At 37.3% G+C, this 26,363-nt stretch overlaps 1 protein-coding gene across 1 annotated transcript in view; it reads right to left on the reverse strand.

The window, feature by feature from the left end:
- Positions 1-26,363, reverse strand: part of DCDC1 (doublecortin domain containing 1) — a 426,134-nt gene that overhangs the window by 306,358 nt on the left and 93,413 nt on the right. The window contains 1 exon segment of the mRNA XM_030562124.1: positions 26,021-26,187. Within this exon segment, the coding sequence (XP_030417984.1) occupies positions 26,021-26,187 (167 nt within the window).

Below are 26,363 nucleotides of genomic sequence, written 5' to 3' on the forward strand. Positions count from 1 at the left end.
ACAATCAGCTCAGGATCAGATGTCCTCTAACATCCTGTACATCCTGAGAGAAAACACTACCAGCTGTGGCAGTGAGTGCAAGCTCTCCTGGTCCACTATCACCATTACATTTTTCTAGATAATCTGAGTTAACCAGCAAGAGACTGAAGGGTGTGCTACTGATTGGAGAGTCTCAGGGAGAACCACCGAGTTCTACCAATAATATTTTTTTTAAATTACCATTGGGACAGAAGATCAATTATCACCATGCCATGATTCCTGGATGAACTTACGCACTCAGTCACAGGAACTGAGTGCCACCCTCCATTATGTCCCTCTTTCAGAGGTTTGCTGTTCCTTGAAAGTGATTGGTCCTCTTGACCATATACCAGTTTCTGATACAGCTTCTGCCGGTCACCTCTGCAGATGGGGCAACCACTGATAAATATAGTACTCATTCCTTCTGTATTTATGCTACGACTTGAGTCTCCGTGCTCAGGTTCCCCGATGATGCAGTTTGTACTAAGGGAATGCCATCCTTCCTTTAAGCCATCTATTTACATCTCTAACCACCCATCTTGATGTCACCCAGATGGGCCCATAGAGATTGTTTGGCACAATATTGTATTTTGGCCAAAGAAATAGGCAGCTAGTAAGGAATACCTTGTGGTAAACAGAATTTTGCAAGAACATTAGATGAACAACCTTAACCATAAGATGGGTTCACAGCCTCCTCAGACTGATTTGGCTTGGAGACAGTAGGAGTCATTTCTCCCACAAATTCCAGAAGACAACAGTAGTGGCTAGTGGAAGCTTGCTGCAAGAGAGGCCCAAGCTCTCAAAGAATAGTAGACGTTTGTGTGGTTCTATTAATAGAGTTGTGGCTAATCTTTGCAAATTACACAATTTTTGGCAGGAGTCTCTTCTTTGCATTATGTCCATTTGTTTTTATTGTATTGCACCTTTGAGGGTAGTGACAGTCTGATTTCATAAATAGGAAAAATAAAACACTAAGACCCTGATCCTTGTACAACTTGGAGTTCAGGGGGCAGGGTAGGTGCAACAGTAGCTTAAAGCTGCCGTAGCACTCCCCTGAACCTGACACAGCTGTGCTCCAGGCTGGTCACTTGGCATAAGTTATAAAAGCATGATGGCCACACTCAATTATTCTGTCTGCCAATGGCCCCAAAAGGCCATTACAGAATCCTTGAAGCGCCAAGATGCAGAGAAGCACTGGCCCTGCCCTTTTTCTTTCAGCTATGCCCCTCCCACATCTCAGCAACTGGGAGAGGCAATATAGAATCAGCAGAGCTAGAACACCCTTAGAACATCTCCCAACACTATGGTGATCTTTCTGTCACTAGCTATGCTTTGTGCTAATGGAGCATTTAGAACTGCTTTGCACTAATGGAGAACCACAAAGTGGCCCTAAGAAACTCAAGGATCGGGGCCTAAAATTATAATTCATGGTAACTGTAAATGCATGCTTCAGGTAGACCATTTATTGTATCAGTTTTCCAATATCCAATAGCTATTGTAGGTTGCCATGGCAGTTTTTCAAATAACACAACCATAATTAGAACATGATTCCCAGGAGCCAAATCATTTGAATGCTTATCCAGTTATAAAACAAGGATAGTTATACTAAGATTTATTGTGAGAGCCAAGAAACAGGAGTCCAAGACATTATAATACCAACTGGCTTTATAGTGAGAGTATAGTGAACTTAAAGTATAAAATGCATATATGAATGAAATATTTACTGTGTTCCTAGTTTTATAAAAATGAATTTATAAATATTCTGGTAAATATCAAACTGCATCATATATTGGGACTAAAATTTAAGATAATGGTTTTGATTGTTCAAAATTAATAATAAAATGCATATTAAAAAGGTGTATTGGAATGGTGATGTTATCAAAGGGTTAATGGCTCTAGTTATGGTAGAAATTTAAATATCCAGAGGAGGCATCTCCTGACTGAGCCATCACTGAGAATTATGCAGATTCAGATGGGAGCCACACAGGCTTTGATTTCCCCCAAGGATTGATGAACAAGTACAAAATAATAGAAAGTGACAGGAAGCAGATGACTGAGGTCTAATTAATGTCATTTTAAAAGACAATATACCTTAAATTGGCCTTAGGAAAATTATGGGTTACAAATAAGAGAAGAGAAACATGCACTTTTTTGTTTTAGTTCACTAATTTAAAAGGTAATCTTTTGAACAAATGAACAGTAAAACAATGGCTATTTGGCAAAGAAATTGCCAAACTTAACTAGTCATACTTTGTTTCCATAATTTACAATTTACTAGAAAATGCTATAATCTTAAAAGGAAAACCACATTAAACAAACAATCTGATGAAACAATCTGAAGGTATTTATGCAAATATTAATTTGAGAGTGTTATGAAGACAAAAATTACTAGGCAGTTCTTAAGGAGTATGATACTATGTACTGTAGATATGTTTTGGAGAATTAAAAAGAAAAATCTTTAGAAGAGAATTTAGCTACGTATATGCTGATCTACAAAAGAAAAGGATTCTATGTTGAAAAGATTGTTGTAAGGATAAAAGCTAGCATGTTTAAATATAACTTTAAACTAGTAAGGACCAAGAGATAACCTTATTGTCTGTCAAGAAGTTACCTTCTAAACACAGCAGCTCACCATTAACTTATCTCATCTGAATCCCCAAAATCTCATTAGATAATGTACATCTACATATAATTGCTGCTACTCAATAACAGGGAAAATTTAGAAATTACAAATGTAACATTTGGGTCACCATACCATAGGCATTTTATTTGATAGCACAAAGAAACATGTTTGGAACATGTCACAGGAACAGCTTGAAATGTTTGCAGTCTTAAAAAAAGGCATACAGATCTATCGCTGTAACAGATTCTAAAGATTTTATTCATTCATAAACAAAAGTCAGTTCTCACACAGAATAGATACTAACATCTTAAGTATTTTAAATAAAAGTTTGCAGCTTTCCTCACCTAAACACAACATTTTATGTGAGTGATGGCTATTGATAAGTAAGTACTTTTAAAGATGGATTTAGGTGTCATGAAATACAAAACTCAGTAGTTATGTGGGATGCAATAACTTGGAAAGGTACATTGTAATACATGTAACCAGCATAAGCAGAAATGCACAGATTTTCTCTAAAAACATACAGTATGTGAGACTTGTAAATTTATTGTTGAAAGGGCAGCGAACAGCCCTTTGTGAGGAATGTACAAATGTCCTAGACAAATATCATAAATACTCAAATAATAAAAAGACGTTAAAAGAAAAATGGCATTGAAGAAGATAAGGCAGTCTTGACGGTCCATCTGCAGCTTAATCATATGATAGAGCCAGAGGCTAGTCCAGAACCACTTGACAGAACTGCCAGAGGAATCTACAATGGAGCCAGATGCCAGCGCTGGAAAAAAATGTCTTATAGAGCATGGCATCTGCATTCTGTGATTGGCATTCAAAGAAAGGAGTAAGAAGATTAGTGGGCTAATATCCTCAATTGAATGAAACTCCAACACCTGACTACATCTTTTTGTATTGCAATTTTTCTTAAAATTTAAAGAGAGGCACTCATAAATTATGTGCATTCCCTAACAGTTTCTGAAAAATAGCTATATATACCACTATAAGATGCAGAAAATGTAGAATGTGAAGTTTAGTTTTTAGAAATATATTGTTATAACTGTAAATCAAATGTGGTAAATAAGTAGGTGATTGACTTGAACACATTGCAGACACTTACATTTTGGAAACATTATCAGCATTGTGAGCTATTTGTTTTTAATCTGAAGAGAAGTAAAGTGCTTTCAAGAGCTGAAATGCCTAAGTCAATTTCACCTCATTTTGCTGAGCACTGTACATTTCTTACAAACTAAGCACAGTGATATTATGTATTTACATGCTGAAAAAAAATTGTTATTTCCAGCATAAATATTGTGTTTTACACATGCAGTGAATAAACTTTATTTAAAGGGTTAAGGGCCTGCATAATCCTTATTTACACCTTTCTGTAGAAGATGGTGCATTTTCCACAAAAATCTTATGTAACTTAAAACAATGTAAGTGCTATTGCTATTAGAAAATATTGCCTTGATTGTTATCTTTTCTGACATTAGGTTGCTTTCCTGCATGTAATGTCCATTGTTCAGTGACATTTGCAGTAATCTTCAAGACTAAATTCTGGTTTATGTGACATAAGAAATATATGCATTTATTTAAAGAAAAAACGGGGGTGGGGTAAGAGCAGAGGATATAATTCTATAATGCTACTAGCTATGACAGTTCTAAAAGGGTTAAAACTTCTACATACAGATTTTTGTAACCCTAATGAGAATTCCCATACTCTGTTTTTTAAATTTTTCATTTTGTTTTCTCCTATAGATCTTTTTCGCAAAAAGAAGGTGCATTAATTGCACAATATTGTGCAGAGAAATAATCACAAAAAAAAAATACTTCGCCACGCACCACCCTCTCAATGGAATTTGATAGACAGACTACTTAAATATCAATTTCAGAAATCCACATGAACATTACTTTTCATTATACATTAGGTCCATACTAATACCTACTTTATTAGTTGATATTTCATTCATTTGAAAACAAAAACCTATTTATCTCTCCACACTTAGCAGCAACTATTTAACAGAATTGAAGTGAAATCTCATAATTAAAAATATCATTATTTTATAGAATATACTATAGGATAATTACTATCATCCCATGAAGCATAAATACATAAAACTTCAATTAATAAAAGTATATTTTGCAATGGATTATTATTGATTTTTAAGTATTCTGATTTGCTTGTTAAACATGGGGTCTCTAGGTAGCTAAGGCAAATAGAAGACATCCTACCGTATAACCTGCAGAAACTGAAATAGCAGGGTTGAATCTTATTATTAAATGTGAAAGATTGTATCACTGCATATACTGAAAAACCTAGTATCGTGCTTACATGCACAAGCTGAACAACAGTTCCGCTTATGCCCCATACTCGCAATCAAGATAATCTAGGCAGCTCTTGCTCTTGGTTCCTGAGGTTAAAAACACTCCACACGTAGCAGTAAGTTTTCTCAGTTGATGTCCTACAGCTCTTCAATTCCCTTGATAACATGGTGGAGCCCAATGCTTGCAAGCTCTAGCGCATAATATACAGCATTTTTATAGGCCACGCAGGGACTCCTTCAGATCAAGATATATACTGGCTGAATAGTAGTAGGCCCCATGACAATCTGTTGCAGCACAATAGATATGACCATACCTATTTACAGATCAGGACATTGAGACACAGAAGTTAAATGAACAGGAGCACTACTTGTGGCACCTGAGAGTCTAACAAATTTATCTGAGCATAAGTTTTCGTCAGCTGTGAGCTCAAATACATTTGTTAGTCTCTAAGATGCCACAAGTACTCCTGTTCTTTTTGCGGATACAGACTAACATGGCTGCTACTCTGAAACCAGAAGTTAAATGAACAGTCCGATATCACACAGGATGTATTTGCCAGAGTGAGAACAGACTCTGATCCCTAGTCCTCTGCTTTAACCAGAGAATGCTCCCTCCTCTTAGCAGTCAGAAAGTTAAATAAGACAGCAAAACATTCCTATATGGGACAATTCATATGAACCACTTACTCTGTCAGCTATAGGGGTACTTAATTTAAAGCCCCATAACTGATGCTACTGTATGAGGTGTATTTTACTAATACTAGGGCTGTCAAATGACTAAAAAAATAATCATGATCAATCACGTGATTGAAAAAATAATCATGATCACACGATTAATCACAATGTTAATAATAGAATACCAATTATTTAAATATTTTTCATGTTTTCTACATTTTCAAATATATTGATTTCAATTACAACACAATACAAAGTCTATAGTGCTCACTTTATATTTATTTTTATAAGTATTTGCACTGTAAAAAAACAAAAGAAATAAGTGAATTGAAAAATACTAATACAAGTACTGTAGTGCAATCTCTTTATCGTGAAAGTTGAACTTGCAAATGTAGACTTATGTACAAAAAAACCCTGCATTCAAAAATAAAACAACGTAAAATTTTAGATCCTGCAAGTCTACTCAGTAGTACTTCTTGTTCAGTCAATTGTTCAGACAAACAAGTTTGTTTACATTTGCAGGAGATAATGCTGTCAGCTTCTTGTTTACAATGTCCCCTGAAAGTGAGAATCACCGCCCTGCACTTGAAGTGTATGTGAGGGAGAGGGGTTGTCTAGCTGGCCGGGAGTAGACAGCAAAGCTTTCTGGTTTTGGGGGGGGGGGGGGAGGGGTGATGTAAAACTGCTGGAAAAGCAGTCAGCGTGGTGGATGACTCACCACCTAGGAATGAGGGGTTTAAAAAGGTCAGCCTGGGCCTGGCCCCTCCCCTCATTCACTCAGAACAGGCTGGGCAGCACCCACTCTCCCCTTCCTATTTAGGTCAGAAATATACCAGGTCTTTAGCTATATCTGCTGTGGGCATTATGCTAGCCACCCCATTAAGGAGGGCTGGGAAGGCCAGGTGCCGTGGGAGGGTTTTTGCCTTCCTTGCAGCAGGTTCAGGTGGGTTCTGTTCATGCATAGCATGATGGGTCGTAGGCCATATGTCACAACTCTTTATTTAAGTGTATAGCAGATGTTCAGTGCAGGTACTCCATAAATTAAGGCACAAAAGAATGGATAAATGGCTTGGAAAAGGAATTAAGGAGAGTTTCTTGGTAATTGAGCAAGCCGGGGAGAGTTGGGGACTCCTCTGATTGGTACAGCAGGGAGCCAACCCCCCATCATTATAGTCCACCTTAACCCCTCCTACAAGCAGGGATGGTCAGTAAGGTCCCGGGAAGGGAATTGCTGCAGGGACCTGGATGAAAAGAGAGGAGAGCCAGTGGAAGTTCTCTCCCCACTCCAGAATTGGCTGGAATTGGAGGGTACCAGCAGTGGATCTGCTGGAGGGACATGAAAAGAAAGGTGGGGGGCACCTGAAAAAAAGCACTCATGCCCCCCCCAGTGAATTGTGGGCGTTTTCACCTGCACTGCACATTTTATCCACCGGGTTAGTCCCAGATATCTAATAATAAAGTTGCAGCCTTATTAAACCCATATATAATGTCACCTGCCATTCTTTCGGCATAGCCAGACAACAGGTGTTTTCATGGCAATGTTGTAGCCAGCGCTGCAAGATATTTACATGCTAGATGCACTAAAGATTCATATGTCTCCCTTCATGCTTCAACTACCATTCCAGGGGATGTGTCCATGCTGATGACGGGTTCTACTCGGTAACAATCCAAAACAGTGCGGACCAACGCATGTTCATTTTCAGTATCTGAGTCAGATGCCACCAGCAGAAGGTTGATTTTCTTTTTTGGTGGTTTGGGTTCCATAGTTTTCGCACTGGAGTGTTACTCTTTTAAGACTTCTAAAAGCATGCTCCACACCTTGTCCCTATCAGATTTTGGACAGCACAGCAGATTCTTAAACCTTTTGTCGAGTGCTGCAGCTATCTTTAGAAATCTCACACTGGTACCTTCTTTGTGTTTTATCAAATCTGCAGTGAAAGTGTTCTTAAAATGAACAACATGTGGTGGGTCATCATCCGAGACTGCTAGAACATTAAATATATGGCAGAATGCAGGTAAAACAGAGCAGGGGACATACAATTCTTCCCCAAGTAGTTCAGTCACAAATTTAATTAACATATTATTTTTTAATGTGAATCATCAGCATGGAAGAATGTCCTCTGGAATCATGGCCAAAGCATGAAGAGGTATACAAATGTTTAGCATAACTTGCAAAGCTAGCTACAAAAATGCCATGTAAATGCCTGTTCTCACTTTCTGTTGACATTGTAAATAAGAAGAGGGCAGATTATCTCCTGTAAATGAAAACATACTTGTTTGTCTTAGTGATTGGCTGAATAAGCAGCAGGACTGAGAGGACTTGTAGGCTACAAAGTTTTACATTGTTTTGGTTTTGAGTGCAGTTATGTAACAAAAAAAAAAAATCTACATTTGTAAGTTGCACTTTCACAGGAAAGAGGTTGCATTACAGAACTTCTATGAGATTAATTGAAAAATACTATTTCTTTTGTTTATCATTTTTAAAGTGCAAATATTTAGAATAAAAATAATATACACTTTGACTTCAATTACAACACAGAATACAGTATATACGAAAACGTAGAAAAACATCCAAAATATTTAATAAATTTCAGTTGGTAGTCTATTGTTTAACAGTGTGATTAAAACTGTGATCAATATTGATAACTTTTTTGAGTTAATGGCGTGAGTTAAGTGCGATTAATCGACAGCCCTGATTAATACACAAAATGCTAAATTATAATCAGTCTTGATAATTTATTAATTATATGCAGAAACATAATATGGAGAACTAAAAAGAATGCAAATGTGCAATGACGTCATCCCAGTAGACACACTCCTATTTATACCATATTCCGATAAAAGACATGTTCCGTCAGTGGGTATTCACATTTCTCTTTAGGCTTTAAAATGAGAGGCAGAGTAGCTTCAACAAAATTTATATATGCAGATGATTCTCATGTTATTAATGCTGATCAAAAGCTACTGCCTTTACAACTTCTACCACTGGTGCTAATGAGTGCTCAAGAGCACACTGCATTTTGATATATCAATAGAAAGATAATATATCTTACTCTCCTGAAAAAAAATTAAATTGCTCTTTTGCAAAAGAGCAATAAAAAATACTGGTTCTATGAATCTGGAGAACAGGGCCAAATTATCTGCTGTATTATCTGGAGCTACACCAGCAGAAAATTTTGTCCCTTAAAATGGTATATTCAAAACAAAGAAATAAAGAAATAAAATGCAACTAACTCCAACACTACTCAGAGATGAAAAAGAAACAAAGGAACTCAGGGTTTGTCTACACTTAAAACATTGCAGCAGTGCAGCTGCACCACTGCAGTTATACCACTGTAGAGCATCAATGTAGATATTGTAGTGTAGATATGCTGACAGGAAGGCTTTTCTCATCGGCATAGGTAATCCACCTACTCAAGAGGTGGTAGCTAGGTCAACAGAAGAATTCTTCCGGCAACCTAGCATTGGTCTACACCAGGGGTTAGGTTGGTATAGCTACATCTGTCAGAGGGGTGGCTTTTTCACAGCCCTGAGAGACGGAGCTATACCAAAGTAAATTCCTAGTGTAGACCAGGCCTCATACTCTGATGCAGCTCCACAAAAGGGCAGATTCAGCAAGTCTTGGGATTGGTTTTAGTAGCTGTTCCAAAACACTATTCCAGATTCCCTTCAGGCTGGGGGTCGGCTGGGTCAAAGTCATGTGAACCAACTGGGCCAATTAATTCTAACCTAGTGATTAAAAAAAGAGAATAAAAAGAATGGCACTTGGTCAGAGAATCTCACACTTTGGAATCAACTCAGTGACTTCCACTATGATATATGATGGGCAATCTGCTTAAATTCCCAAATTTTCATCCTTCCTTTAGTGATAATTAGGAAACTGCTTGCCTACTTGATCTCTGATCATTAAAATATAGAAGAGGAAATATTATTAAAAGATAGTAGGCCTTCTGGCTCATAGGATGGGAGGCACTTATAAAAAATGTAGACTAGACTGTGGAAAACTGGATATATCCATTTATTAGTATAATAGTAGAGAGGATTGCCACCCTGGTCCTAAATCTGCCTAATTTGGAAGGCATGAGACATGCATGAAGGGCTGCCTACATTCTATTCTCCAACATGAAAAGAACTTCTCCGGCTATATAACTAGCATGGCATAAGGTAGAACCCCACATATCAGCTAACTGATTTTCTCTCATCCTCTCCAAATCCATATATGATCTGTAGGAGGAGGAAGACAACTCCACCATTGATCTGTTGAACTTTCAACAACAGGAAAAGTTTTCATTCAGACTACCATTTTGGTTACTACAGAGGACACTGCAAATATAGCATGGTGCCTACGCTGGCCAGTTAAAGTAGGTACACGCATGCCTAATGATAATCCAATGAGATGATTCAAACAGATAAAACAGGGACCTGTCATTGATAAACTTGGTGTGAACCACAGTCAACAAGGAATTAAAAGATGATGTGTCAATACTAATTAGGTCTGTCTTCTGCTTCTTCCCTATACATTTGGAACAGGGGCGGGCAAACTTTTTGGCCTGAGGGCCACATCAGTTTTCCAAAATTGTATGAAGGGCCGGTTAGGGGAGGCTGAGCCTCCACAAACAACCAGGTATGGCCCAGCCTCACCCCCATCCAACCCCCACCTGCTTTTCGACCCCTGAGGCCCCCCGGCCGGGACTCCTGCCTGATCCACCTGCCTGTTCCCTGTCCCCTGACGGCCCCATGGGGACTGCTGCCCCATCCACCACTCTCTGCTCCCTGTCCCGACTTCCCCCGGACCCTGCACCCCTGACTGCCTCCCGCTGCCCCATCCAGCCCCTCCTCTCAATTCTGACTTCCCCCCCAGGATCCCTGTTCCCCATCCCCTGACTGCCCCGCCCCTATCCACACCCCCACCCCCTGACCACCACCCCGAACTCCCCCGCCTCTATCCAACCCCCCATGCTCCCTGCCCTCTTACCACGCTGCCTGGAGTACCAGGACAGGCTGCTCAGCTGGAGCCAGCCACACCAACACGCAGCACAGAGCACTGAGTCAGGCCGCAGCTCAGCAGCTGCACTGGCTGTGCAGTGAGCTGACACTGCAGGGAAGGGGCCGGGGGCTAGCCTCCTGGGCCAGGAGCTCAGGGGCCGGGCAGGAGGGTCCTGTAGGCCCATATTTTTCCCACCTCTGATTTGGAGGATTTAAAGTTGCTGCATTTGTCAGTTACAAAATGATTTTGTTGGCAAAGCTATGTCAATAGGTGATAAAACCCTGACAGTCCCTTGCCTGGGCTTACCAGACTACATATTGATATTGATTTGATCTTGGGTGACACCCGATTTCCCATCCAATAAACATACAGACATTCACTGGTCACTTGGTCTTTGCATATAGGACTGTTGCTCCCAGACATGCTTTGTGCTGTATTCACCATTGTTGGGGTGAAAATCCCTATTCAACAGAGGTACTGTAGAAAGGTGGGAGGCAGATCGGGATCTGTTTTCAGACATGAAACTCTTATGCTTTTGGTGCAACAGGTTTTAGGGCTTACTTTCCTAGAACTTGATGCACCAGTTGGTGGACCCAAGTTCTGAGTTTTGAAAGAGTCAATGACTATAGGAAGTTCTTGAGTTGGACATTTCTTGATGACATTCATGGTCTGAGGAAACATCTCATAATTTTTCTTTTCTTTATTATGATAGTGATGTACAGGGTTTTACATTGTTGATCATCAGGATGACAAGACAGAGGGTCATGCATATAAACTTTGATTCAGGAAAGTACTGAAGCCCATGCTTCTTAAACCACATACCTAAGTCCCAGTGACTCGGAACATAAACATATGTTTAAATGTCTTGCTGAGTAGTAGCTTTAGAGCATGCAGTCATACGTACAGTAGACCACTGTTACTGTCCACTGTTAAAACTTTAACAGCTCTTTTGGGTCAAGACAATATTGAATATTGATTATTATATTACCAATATCTTATTGTTTTTCTGATGGGCAGATTTTCAAATTTCACACATTCAGTGAACTTTGACCTTATTCTGATTCCAGATGTCCTTTGGGCTCTTGGTCTACAATAAACTTTAAGTTTGTTTGAATGCTCTATTGCTCCCAATACGATGATGTTCATGATCCTGAGGAGCTAAATAAAAGGATTTCCTAAATCTTTAGTTGCACAATTAAAATAGCTTCCTGCTTCAGGCAGCTGGCTAGCCCAACACGTGTGTGGTTTTTGTACTAGTTTTCAAGCATGGAAGGAGGGAAGGAACGCAACCTATTTGGCAATATATTTTGGGGTGTAAGGATCTACAATTCAGGCGGCTTTTATCAGTATTTTTAGTATTCTCCAATGTGAGAGATGGTTGCTGATTTTGGTAACTACGTGAAATCGGTTCTTTTGGACATGGGCAACTGCTAGGTCCAGTGGGATTGCAGCAGTTCTACACCTATGACTGTCCACAATTGTTCAACCCAGGAATGAGCTAACTCAATAAGCAACCATTAAATATCCACTTGAACAGAAGCATTCCATCTAAATTTGACTGCTCTTAGTGTTTGTCCTGCTAGGACCTTTTCTTCCAGACTCTACTTCTCAGCAAGACACTCCAACCTCTCTTATATCTTGGTTTCAGTTACAATATACCTGCCAATTGTACCCTTCCCCAGCATTCTTTTACCTATGCCCTAGAATGATATAAAATGTCACATGCTGAATGGATTAAAAACTGGTTGATAGGTATCAAAATGTAACCGTAAATAGGAAATTGTCATTGAGTAGGTCTATTTCCAGTGGAGTCCCACAGTGATCGGTTTTTGGCCCTACACTATTTAACATTTTTATCTATGACCTGGAATAAAACAAAATCATCCCTGATGAAGTTTGAAGATGGAGTGGTAAATAATCAAGAGGATAGGTCACTGATTCAGAGTGATCTGGATCAATTGATAAACTGGGTGCTAGCAAACAACATGCATTTTAATATGGCTAAATGTAAATGTCTATATCTAGGAACAAGGAATGTAGGGCATACTTAATATCCTGGGAAAGTAGTGACTCTTTAAAAGATTTGTGGGTCATGCTGGGTAATCAGATGAACAGTGTGCTCCAAGTGTGATATTGTGGACAAGAGAGCTAATGTGATCTTCAGATGCATAAACAGGGGAATCTTGAGTAGGAGTAGAGAGGTTATCATCCTATTTGGCACTGATGCAACTGCTGCTGGAATACTGCATCCAGTTCTGATGTCAACCATTCAAGAAGGATGTTGATAAATTGGAGAGTGTTCAGAGAAGCGCCACCAGGATGAATAAAGGATTAGAAAACATGCTTTATAGCGATAGCCCCAATGAGCTCCATTTATTTAGCTTAAGAAAGAGAAGGTTAAAAGGTGACTTGATTACAGTCAATAAGTACCTACATAGAGAGAAAATATTTGATAATGGGCTCTTCAGTCTAACAGAGAAAGGTGTAACATGATCTAATGGCTGGACGTTGAAGCTAGGCAAATTCAGACTGGAAATAAAGTGTAAATTTTTAATACTGAGAATAGTTAACCACTGGAAAAATAATTTACCTAGTGTTATGGTGGATTCTCCATCTCTGATAATTTTTAAATGCAGATTGAATATTTTTCTAAAATATATGATCTAGGAATTATTTTGAGACATTCTATGGTGCTGTGTTATATAGGAGGCCAAACTAGATGATCATAATGGTCCCTTATGGCCTATGAATTTACTACCTCACATCACTTAGTTAATAATTTCCCCTTTCCAGTCATTCCTCATTGACTTTTAACCCTAATTAAATAAAAACATAAAGCTGTGCCAATTTTTCACCACATTTACTTGCGTGTATTTTATAGACCATCTATTTTGTGTCTTTTAAGCTTCAAGGCTGAGATTGTCTTTTTTGTGTTTCGATAGCACCCAGTACAATAGGACCTGTAAATGGGTCGGGACTCACCACCCGGCGCCTCCTGCTGGCAACTCTGGGAATTAGCTCGATTCCAGTGGAGCGCCCTCCTGGTGGTGTCCCATCCATTTTTCTGCCCTCAGTTGGCGTTTCTGGACCCACGTTGCTCCCTGCTCGGTGGCGTCCTCTTCGAGGCCACTGCCCTCCGGCAATGCCCTTTAGTCCATCTGCACCCCCTTCCGGGGATCGATCATCAGCAGTCCTCCATTCCAGCCATCATGTGCAACCACACGCCCTACAGTCTAATCCCTCTTGGCAGGGATCTGGCGTGGTCTGTAATGGCCACTCCTTACGGCCAATGGCTGGATGTACTGCAAGGAGGAAGTGGGGGACCCAGGCCTGCCCTCTACTCTGGGTCCCGGCCCAGGGACCCTCTGGCGTCAGCCTCGCTGTCTTCTTTCTTCCCCTCCTCTGTCTGTTTCCCTGGGCCGCTTCCCCTACGGCCCCTTGCACCCGCTAGGCCCTTCCCCTCAGGGCCTGCAGCCTGGTGGCTATGGGCTAGAGCTTTCTAGCCTCCCTGAGCCTGCCCAGCACTGCTCTGTCCACGGTGCTAGTTCTCCCCCCCCAGAGACTGACCTTCCCCTCTCAAAGGCCAGGGACAGACTGACTGCTCCTGCTCTGGGCAGCCTTTATATATTGGTGAGCCTGGCCCTGATTGGCTCCCTCTATCTGGGCCCTGATTGGCTCCCCATTAGCCCTTTTCTGATTGGCTCCTGAGCTGCGCAGGCTCCCTGCCCTGCCACAGCCCATCCTCCCAGGGAGTGGGGCAGTCCGTCCCACTACAGGACCCCAATCCCAACTGGGGCCTTTGGTCGCTACCTTAATATAAGTTTACTACTACTTCTACTAACAATAATAATGAAGAAAGATTAATGTTTGCATAATGGAAGGGGAAAATATTCACACAGTTCAAATTCTCTACAGTCTTCTAATACATTCTGATTTTATTTTTTGTCTGCCCCATTCCTCAAGCAGTTCAGTAACCATTCCTGCCAGATTCCATCTTCCCGATGTCATGATCAGGAGAGATACTACTCTGCATTTCGGATATACATATATATAAATCACACGCATATAGATTTGCAGCCAGGTGTAGTCCATTAGGCATCTGAATGGAACTTCAGTTTACACCTGGTTTCTGCTCTGAATACTCTGTGGCTACACTATATGGCTCCAGGGCATAAATCCCACCCAGCTTTAACTAAGTTGAAACAGCTGCTTTGAACACCTGCCACGCTTTATTATCATTTAATGACAACCTGTATTCAGCTGTATAAAATAGGACTGTGCCAAACTGGGGCAACTTTTACCAGGAGCAATGTTGGCATAGTCTCCTGATATGTCTCTGGGAGAAGGCCCATACTCAACTGGAATAGTTCAACAGCATGGTTAACTCAGAAATACAATACTTCATGGTACAGACTGCCACACATTCTTCTCTCACATAGTTGACTTCCTGTGAGACCTTTTCAGGCATCTAATCTAGCTTTTCCAAGTTGAGTCTTTGTTGCTGTTTCAGGTACCAATTGAGAAATCCAGGACTGACTGCCCACAGTAGTGAGTAATTTATGAGAAATAAGATGGGTTTCAGGGAAAGTCAGTCAGGTGATTCACTTCTCAAACTGCATACATGATGGAATGGGGAGGGAGAGCTGACATCAGCAGGATAAGACCTGGTTATTTTCAACAAATGTGGCACAGATATGCCATCAACCATTTTCATATAAGATTGAGTTGGAGTGGAGGTAGCTTTGACCAGTCATGCAGCAATGGTACCAAGAGGCAGCAGACTGCTAGTACATGATGGACAGTGGTTTAGACACCAAAGACAGAACACCAGTAGATTGATGTGAAGCCTGCAAATGGGCTGCAGTTCTCCCAGATGATTTAGCACTATTCTGCAATGCCCCTGTATGCTTATTAAGAGAAAAGTGTGGTAGCTAACTCAATAAGGACTGCCTGCCTGCCTAGCATTTTGTTATTCTCAGCTGTACAGAGTTACATAAATGGATGTTCTATTTCTCTCAGCAATGGCTATAATAAATACTTTAAGAGGGAGAGGATATAGGAAAAAGTATGTTTGGGTCCAGTACATTGGAAAAATAATTTACTAAAGAATTTGTTCCAATGTCTTGTAATTTTTCAGCAATCACTGAAACTTACAATGATCTGCTGCGTAGATTGAGTTTTGATTTACATACCCATTTTTTACTGAAAGTTTGAATTAGAATTATTTGTAAGAAAATGTCTGTCGATGGCTCATTTGAGAGAATTGTTTCCTAGTCTTAATTTTCTCTGGCTAATACTGGACAATTTGCTTTGTACACCAGGCGTGTTTTACAAGATGCACACCAAATTCAAGAAGGAAAGAGAGCAACTTTGCAAAGTAAAAGAAAGAGTCATATTTTTGAAAAAAATCCAAGATAAAAGCACAACTAAGGATATAAGAGAAACTTTCGGCTGAAAACACCAAAACAACAAAGCTTGTTTTAAAATACAACTGCTGTACTAGATATAGAAAATTAAAGTTTGATCATTTTTTTAATTATAACTATACACAGTATCTAGCACAAATGGCCCCAATCCCTGATTTGGGGACTTTATGCACTACCGGAATACAATACTAAATAATAAGTAAAAATAATGTAGGGAAATAAAGTTCTATATTATCAAACAAGAACCGTTAAAAAAGCATGGTGCAGAGTATTTCATTTTACTATATTTAAGATAGAAATTTTTAAACTTAAATGTCTTAAGTTTATTAACCCATGCCTGAAAATTCTGGCCTAAATATATTTCTTAAAAATAACCATAATGATGTTATGTGGGAAACAGACCAAAAAAGGGAGACGAGAGAAATAAAGATCTTTAAAATAGTCTTCTGGCTCTTTATTTCCTGTAATCAATCAGTTTTCAGACCTGTGAATAATTAAAATTGAGTAGTTCTTGTAATTCAAGGATAACACTGATTAATTAGAACAGAAAGTGAAAAATACTAATCAATCCTAAAGACAGTTTTTCTTTTTCTCACCCTCTTAACAATGTACCTTCTATACTGTTCATTTTCTTTAAAAACATTCATATTCTTGTCCATTCACACAAACCTCTCTCAGTGAGCATTGTTTTGGGAGGAGTGGGTGGCAGGCAGGGGGCACAGGATGTTGAGAGAACAGATAGGATGTCAGGTGAAGATGGAATGCTGTGCCCTCTCTAACCAGCTGAAGACTCTGCATGATTGTTTTCTTACAAATAATACCTGTGGGTGTTGAAACTGTTCGGGGAATCTATCAAACACACTCTTTCACTTTGCTGTTGTAACTATTAAATTTATTCTCATTTCAAAAGAGTCATAGGCAATAATAGCTGTAGGTGGTTGAGTAATTTAAAGAAAATGTGTCAAACCTACTTTCACTGCCTTTAACAGTAGAATTCTGTAATTACTTTCAAAGTTATAAAATGCAATCATTTCTTTATGATATAATGAAAAAGTTCTAAACTGTTTTTTTTTATTTTAAAGATTTTAAATATGTGCAAGTGAAATGACCAGCCTGCAGAGCAGACTGAAGACTTGTGAAGAATTTAGTTTAGCTCACAGTAAAGAAACTATGTTAATGCTACATATATTCAGTACATGGGCTACACATTGTAAAAATAGTCCCATCAACATGCATAGGAGGAAATCACACATGTAATTCTCTCCATGCATGATTTTAATATATGCCTACAACTAATCCCAGTGCAAAACAATATAGATTTGCAAGAAAGCAAGGATGACACAATTGAATAAAAAACACAGAGACCCTCTTCTCCTTCACCAAAGGAGTAATTTAATTATTTCTCTCAAGCTTAAGTGTATTACCATGTTGACAACTTTCACAATGTTATTGTGAGTCTTGTGATATTTAGTATGTTTCCTTAAAGCCCTAGCTCCTGGAGTCATGTGTCCACATGAGAATTTTGGCTGCCATTTAAAAAGAAAATAAGTTTCTATCCTTCATGATTGTGGAGAAAAGCTTGAAAACATGAATCCTAAAGGTTCAAAGCCCAGAAAGCAAATAAAAAGAACCAAAAATATATTGTTTTGGGGGCAAATTATTATTTTGGGGGTTTAACTCATGAGTTTTGAATACCTGGAGTTGGGAATACTGTGTACTGTATTCACAGGTTGGTATACAATATATGTATTGTATACATTCCATTTTCAAGTTACTATAACCCATCCAGAAGTAACTATTTCTGATTATTTGTTCATCACATCATTCCCATGGGTATGGGAGAGAGAATGACACAAGAAAGATTTAGCAAGACTGGCAACCCTCACCCACCAAATTGTTGAACATAAATCTGTCATCTAATGACTGCAGACAGGTAGCCTTATAAGCTAAAGTCCTGGATGCTGCAATCAGATCCATGCACCTGCACCTGTGCAGAGACACATTGATTTCAAACAGGTGCAGGGGTCTGCCTGCTCCAATCCAACTTCAGGACTGGAAACTAAATGGGAAGTGGCATACCCTTTCCTACTATAGCTGTTACCAAATAATCCTACCTTCCAATTTGGATTTATTTGACTGAGGAGGGGGAACCCCAGTATATTATAATTATGAATTAAAATTTTCAAGAAGTCACTAGAGATGCATACCCAAATGACAGTGGCCCATATCTTGTGCTGAGAGATAGGGCCCTCCTGCAATCAAAACTCCATCCGTTTTTAATGTCTGATTTATTTCTAATCTGCAGAAGACAATAATTGCCATCTCCCATCTGTACCGGATTTAAGAGGTCACAACCCCTTCCTTCCCTATTGATAGCCTAAATTTTTAATAATTTATCTAAATCTCTAGCATGAACTACATGTCTGGGCAAGTAGGCCTAAATGTTGCCATCATGTGTGGATACCAGGATGGAAAAAACAAAGCAATAGTATTATCTAGAGTTCTTGGCAAAAAGCAATTCAGAAATGACTAGAACTATGTGCACCTAGCTCCTTACCCACATTTTCACATAGACACTTGAACCCACTTATTAACCATTATCCACCCAAAGAAGAATTAAGAATGAAAAAAAAAATTAGGACATAATTTCAGGATGGTGGTTGGGAATTATTGCAGGGCAGGAGGAGCAACAGGCATGACCACTACAGCCTTCTTAGCCATGATAGGGCTCTGAGGGTCAATATAAAAGCTAGTTTTAAATCCCACACCTATCCAATGGTATTGCTACAGCCCCCTCCTGAACTCCATAGGGTATATGGACTATAATAAGGGAAGCGTGACAAGATGGTCCAATAGAAGATACTACCTCACCCACCTTGACCCTCTAATATCCTGGGGCATACACAGCTACAACACCATTGCATGTAATAAGACCTCCTTCTATTATACATGCTCTGCCTGAAATTAGCCTATTCAATATAAAGAAATGCTGACTACCCAAATTCTCAGTAATCTCAGTCACTTGAGTGTTGTGTTTTTTTGTTTTGTCTCGGAACTCAGTGAAAACATTTTTTAGGCTTCTAAACTTCATAAAATCATTTAAATCCATGTTTAACCTCCTTCACTGGGCACAAACATTGATCAGAGGGCTTTAAAAATACATTTATGAAAAACATATGGTTTTCTAAAATATCCATGGAGAATGAACCGTTTTCATATCTAAATTTGGATTTAATTATCCTAAACATAATAGAAAATAGTCTCTCATTTTCCATAATATGTTGCATCAACAAAGAGTCAACATTCATTTTAAGAAGGAAAAAAATCTAGTAAAATATATTAAAAATAATTTTTCCACAAAATAACTCCACAGAGACAATTTTCTGAAAATGTACAAGTTATGAAAAATCAAAATAAGCTATTTATGTTTTCATAATAAGTAAATTAAAATATAATCCTTGGCCCAGATCTGAAATTTATTGTTATTACAAAGCATTGGTTTTCCTCCTTACAGGAGGAAAATCAGATAATTGTAGTGTTATAAATATTTTAAAGTAGCTTGTAATAGCAAAAGCTACTTTAAATGTATATTGTCTTAAGTCTATTAAAATACTACTTGAGAAAAATATTTCACATTTATTATAAATTATTTAAAGGAAAAAAGGCAGTGGTATCTTATATTCTCCTGACCTAACCATACGCACACAAACATACCACTAACTGATGGAAAATAAACAGAGCTTTCAATATCAATGCTTATTTTATCTTTGAGGCTTTTCCTTTTGGAATAATTACCTATGCACAAACTCTAGATGGCAATATTGCACTTACTGTACTTCTAAGACAAAATGTCACAGCCAGTCCCTACATATCCTCTTTATCAACATCTTATGTGCCACAGATCTAGAGCCTCTTATTATAAGTGTAATGAAGCAGAAGTTATTGAAGCATTTTATTGATTGCTCAGATCACAAGTTTACTGTCATACTGAATTGGCACCTTACTTGCTGAAGCAAACTGCTGACACCTTTTTAAAAAAGTGACAACTACATCTATTTCATGACCAGAAATCCATTTTCATCTCTATCAAGACAAGAATGCAATTTTCACTTCATTTAACTGATGTTAGGCCTGCTCAAGGCATGACACTTAGAAGAAGACACAAGTTTAAGTTTCTTAAAATTCTTCTAGTAACTAGAATGCAGCTTGGTTGTGGGAAAAAATTTCAATCATCACTCACATCTATAAACAACTCAACATTTGAAGAATCACTTATCAAAACTATCAAGATACTAATTTTCTTTTTCAATTTCAAAATTACAGAAATGCTATTCTTATATTCTTTTAATAAGAAACTATGCTGAAATATTACAGGTACAGTATGAACTATTGCTGTTCAACAAAAAAAGTTTACTTTTAACAGAGGAGTGTTATGTGAATGGCCCCTACGTAGACCAAATGGACGGGAGACCTATTTTTTTTAAAGTATGACATACACATAATGAAATAAAAATATCACTGCAATGATATGAGTCAGTGCTATATACAATTAAGAAAGAAGGGTGTACAGCAAAGACAGAACATTTTTGCTTAAAAAAATCATTTTTACATTATTTAAATACAGTTTTTGACTTTTATGTTAAGATTATTATTTTTAAAATGCCACAAAAATTACTACTATTGTACTGGATTTGGTGACCTTTTGAATGAAAATCAACTGTAAATCATTTCAATGGAACAGTTACTATTCTTTTAATAGTATCTAAGTTACCGTAATGCCAACCTTAGGCCAGGATGCAATTAATTTTTTTTTAAATAGCATTAAATTGCAGCATATATTTTAAAATGTAAACTTTTGACAAAATGTGTGGTTATGTGTGCATAAAATTATATGCAAAATATGTGGATTACACAAAAAATAGTAAACAAAAATAGTATTTTAATGTATCAGTTTCCTCCAACAAAAAGTCCCAGGAAAAAGATTTCCCCATAACAGCTGGTTTATGTGACATTAATAATGGAAAAGTCCTGGTCCTGTGGACCCATTATGAAGTAATTAAAGCTATTGCAACAGAAATGTTAGGCTACAAAGGCACACTGAAGTCAGTGAAAACTTGTCTAGTAGTCATACTATGTATGTCTATTAATGAATATAATCAAGGAGAGTTATAAAAGGTAGCTAGAATGCATGCACAATAGGAACTTCAGGCTCCAATATCTAAGTAGTTTCAAATTAATTTAAAAAAAATTAAAATGTAGTATTAGTTCTCTTCTTATAGTTGCAATATTTTTGTTTAAGTTTAGTACTATTTTATAGCTCTATACAACAAAGTGGCTGAAACCACAAGAATTATGGGGGCTGTTAGTGCAGCTCAGAACCAAAAATTGCAAAACTGATTAGATAAAATATAAAAAAAATACATATGGACTAATAATTTATGTACCAGCACTGATGTATTATAGACAGATTCACAGACTCTTAACCATAGCAGCACTTGTCAATATTATCATATTTAAAATGGTGGGTGGTAAGACTGTTCTATTCTTTTAGTCTCTCTTGTTTTTCCTTCAGTATTTTGCATACAAGAATTCATTACTTTAAATGCAACATAATTTGCATTGGTTTACATAACTAATTTCTATAACTGTAATTTCTGAGAGAATGAGTTTAGGAATACACAGTATAAATACTACCCTCCCTCTCCCCGCCGCTGCCCCACACCTTCATAAAAAACCTCAGCACAGTTTTGTTAACAGTTTTTTAAGCATAGGATAGAAATCTACAGCACTGTAGGTGAGTTTCTGAATAAAGTATTATAGTAGTATTGTTCTAGAATCTCACAGAGTAAAGTTATAAAACAGGCTCATCAAAACTTTTTGGGCTTTTTAGGTCAACTAGTGATTTTCAAATGGAGCGTAAGGCATCTCATATTTTGGCATCACTTCAGCTTATTTTTCAGTTTCTCTGTCATAATATATTTTGTGTTTGTTTACTGACAGAGCAATAGATGATTTATTGTGTGATTGTCAACGAAGAAAATGTTTAAAAATCATTAATATCATTTTAAAAGGTATTTCAGTCTTCTGTTTTGGCCTCTGTTTAGCTGTGCTAGGTCTGTGAATGACAGCTTCCCTGCTTGAAGCATACAGAAAGCACAGCCTTCCTCATTCACTGACAGTACTATGGCCTTTTCACACGTTCCCTCCACAGCAGTGTTTGGGGACAAACATTGGAATCCAGCACAATGGCATTCCTGCTTCAACACCCCCACCAACAATACAACTACATATCAAGAATGCTAATGAGATGGTACAGCCCCCATGGTTGAAAGTGTTACCTACATTTCATACTAACATGTTTATATTATTCCTTCTGTTACTAATGAATTTAAGTTCTTGCATAGCTCTGAGCAATTTCATTTTGGAGATGTCACTGTTTTAAGAACATATATGTTTTAAATACAAGCTACAGTAGCCATGCATGATATTTTAAAACATATATAGATGCACACATAAACACACACAAATATATATTATATATATAATACACAAATGCTAAATGCTAGGTCTATTTAAGTATCTCAGGATTTTTGAAAAACTGGGAGAGCATTTTTAAAGTCACATATTATAGTTACAACTCCATCATGTGAAAATTAATTACAAAATAATTCTGTCTGTAGTGCTGGATAGTTTTTGTATTTATTTCTTATCCAGAAAGTCATGTATTTTGCAATCGTGTCCTCTGAGGTTGATAAAATTTCAAGATTTTACTGGCATCCACAGGACATTACAACTTAATACAATTACAAAACTCGGGACTCTATATAAAGAAAAAACATAAATGACAAGCAATTGTGATGTACCAATGTGTTATTTTCTTTTCTATTTGAACCCTTCTCCAGCCACAAGTATCCTCTTAGTTTTACCTGATTATAATATAGGAAATAAGCAAGGTTAAGATAATAACTAATATAAAGATAGGAAATGGAGTCAAATATCCCCTCTGTTTTAACTGCTTTACACCACCCCACCTCATTCTTAAGGAATGGCATTCAAAGTCTATCAACCCTCCTCTAAAGGTGATACAGGGGGCACAGCAGAATGATAAGAGTTCCTCCTTTTGACCTGTGGACTGAGAATTTTAACGCCATACTATAGGGCAGGAGGCAACAAGCTGATAATAGGCAATCCACTGTTTGGGTCAACCAATGTGTACTATTTTTAATACAGTAGGTGTATAACAATACACTTTGACTGAAATTGAAATTAAAAACTACTTAAATTTTAGTGAAAGTGGCTCAGAATTATATTGCTATTGAGCTACTAATACTTCCAAGAGCTATTTAATCTCATTATTTCAACAAAGCATGTTGTCCCAGCAGAGTATTACCAGATCAAAAGGGTTTCTCCATATTTTTTCTTCATTTGTTCTTTATTTATTTAAATAAAAGATAGTGTAAAACACAAATATAATACAAATCTCAAAATAACAGAGATAAGTAGAAAATTCAGTTAAGATTGTCAAGCAATGTCTCGATATACAGTGATTTGAAAACTGAACAGGTTTCACATCATGCAAGTCTTCCTATACACAACAGGATGAAGGAGTGAGGGCTGTGTTCCCTACATCCCGTTTTTAGCAGAGTTGAGAGTTTTCAAATGTCTTTCCTCGACAATGAGGTAGGGTGGAGTACAGCAGGTAAAATTCAGGGGATATGTGACTCAATTTCCTAGGTTTATATTACAATGTATTTTAACCTTGCTTATTTATATTATAATCTACATATTTTTAATGTTTAACTTATGTATAAATTATGGACAACATATGTAAATGCAGCCACAAACAAACTGATATTTCAAAATAATATGCTGTATTCTCTATTACTCACAGTACTCTGCATATGATTTCAACTATGTTCAATGCTAATAAAATTCCACCTTGAAAATGATTGGTAAAATTAAAGGGAAAAACATAAAAACGCATTTCTGCTCTTTTTTATTTTTGTCTATGCTGTTATAATACCAGATACCACAAACAATTTACTTTTGATAGTTACATTAACTTGATGTTTCTTAAAATTATTGTAATATTTTCAAAATATTTAACTTTCCTGCTTTACTTTTAATGCTTAAAACACTAATTTAAAATGCCTATAAAAATAATCTTCTGCTATTACAGAATTTTTGTGAGCTAACAACTGGCATATTTATACTCCTAATTGTAACCTTATATTATATGAATCTTAAAAACAAAAAAATATCTCCTAGGCATTTGATAATATGAACATGCTGTTTTTTCTGAATCCAGGTGAATTTGTCTTCAAAGGTGGTTTCAAACTTTAATAAAAATGTTCTTTTTCTGCTATTTAAACTCTTTTCAAACTCATACTTTTGGGCAACCCCAGAGAAATGATTAATCTAAGTTAAATTACTGGAAATTCATTATATTTTCTTTACAGGAGCACAAAAAGCAACCAAGAAAAGCCTTGAACATCGTTTTTATTATAGGCCACTTTGTAATTCAGCCTTCCCCCCCAAAAAATGTTGCCCATTTGTGGAGGGGTTAATTTATTTTAGAGGTTAATGTATCTGTTAAATATTTTAATGAATCATACTTGATAGATTTTTATGTATATTTTCTAAAAAGATTCAGTAATTATTTTCTTAACAGTTAGAACACTATACTGCACTATAATATTTTGCATTGCTGTACCATACATGAGAGAGAGCATTGTCTTAACAGGTGAGAAACACCAATAGAAAATTTAAACATGATCACTGTATTTTTTTTTTTTACTATGCTGCTAAAATGAGTCATGCATCTTTTGAAACAAGCTGATTTTTAGCCTTTCTGCCTGTTTCTATTTTCTTGATTTCTTGTTGTTGACCACCATTAGCTCAAGATAGGAACAGCCTCTTCCAAAGTCAATGCTCATTTCTCTTTATGGATCTGACAGCAGGAGGTGCTGTATAAACAGTGAGACTGACACCCCATTTCCACCTCCCTTCTCCCTTCCCACACAGGCTGATAGCATAATCTGGCTGATGCATTCATTCTTAACTCTGGGGCCTCTGATCACTTTTGAATCTGAGTTTCCTAGATGGCTGTTTAATGTAAAGTTATTACTTTTCTTGGCAAATCTGTATACCTGCTATTTTCATAAATCATTCAACTAACTTTAAAAATTTGATTACTTTCATATTTATAAATCAAAAGATGTCAGACCTAGTTATTCTTAACAAGCCTAGAAATTCCATTTTTATTCAACTTAATTAAAATACAATACATTCAGACTAAAAAGTCATAAATATATCTGCATATCACTACACAAGTATAAATATGCAGATAAAGCAAACATGCACTAACTGGATCTCATAGTCTGAAACTATAGCAAATCAATTAATACATTCTATAATCTGATCTCTGTTACTTACGCAAATAAAAATGTATTTCTGATATATTTATTTAACTGTGCATGAATTGTCAATAAAAGCCTATTAACTATCCTAAAGATAGCAACTTCATTTTATTTTTGAGAATGTAACTCCAGTTATGTTTAGCTATTTTTACTCAAAAATATTTCAACTATGGCCTTTATTTTGATTAGCCCTGTGTGAAGAAATATGAGACAATTTTTCATATTCAATGTGCAGAACAAGCTATTAATTTTCCTATGCAAAATGACTGCCTTTATAGGATTTCCACATAAGGAATGTCTCAGCTATGCACAGTGTGCAGCAAGAAAAGATGAGACATATGACATCCCACACCGAAAGACAGATACAATTAGCTCCATTATTGTTGGCTTTGAGATTATAGGAGAAGCATTTCTCTAACGGGTACTGGAGCTCATGCAATACTTGTCACACTTCTTTATGACACAGTGCCAATCATTGCCTTTACACAGCTAGTACATTTTAAAATGAAAAAAAAAAAAAAAAACAAGAAGACTTTTAAAGAGTGGGACGAACTCACCTGTTTGCAATAGTTTTTTGCAGACTTTAATCGTTGGTATAAGGCCAAAAGAACTCCATGGATATACATCTTTGCTCCTGAGGGGCTGAAACCTTCTCCCTTAGAGACCCAGACAGGTCCACGCAAAGGTGTGATGGAATTTTGCAGGCATTTGTCAAGCAGAGGAACTATACAAGAAAAAAAGGGAAAATACATTCTTTTGACCCAACTGAAAATACACAGCCTGAAATGCAGCCCCAACATCAGAACTAACTCTTAACATCTATTATTTATATCTGACCTGGATTAAGTCTTAGAAAAGCAACTCCTGCATTACTAGTGGCCACCATGAAGGATGTATTTA

This window comes from Gopherus evgoodei, chromosome 4, assembly GCF_007399415.2.
Source record: "Gopherus evgoodei ecotype Sinaloan lineage chromosome 4, rGopEvg1_v1.p, whole genome shotgun sequence".
NCBI lineage: Eukaryota > Metazoa > Chordata > Testudines > Testudinidae > Gopherus > Gopherus evgoodei.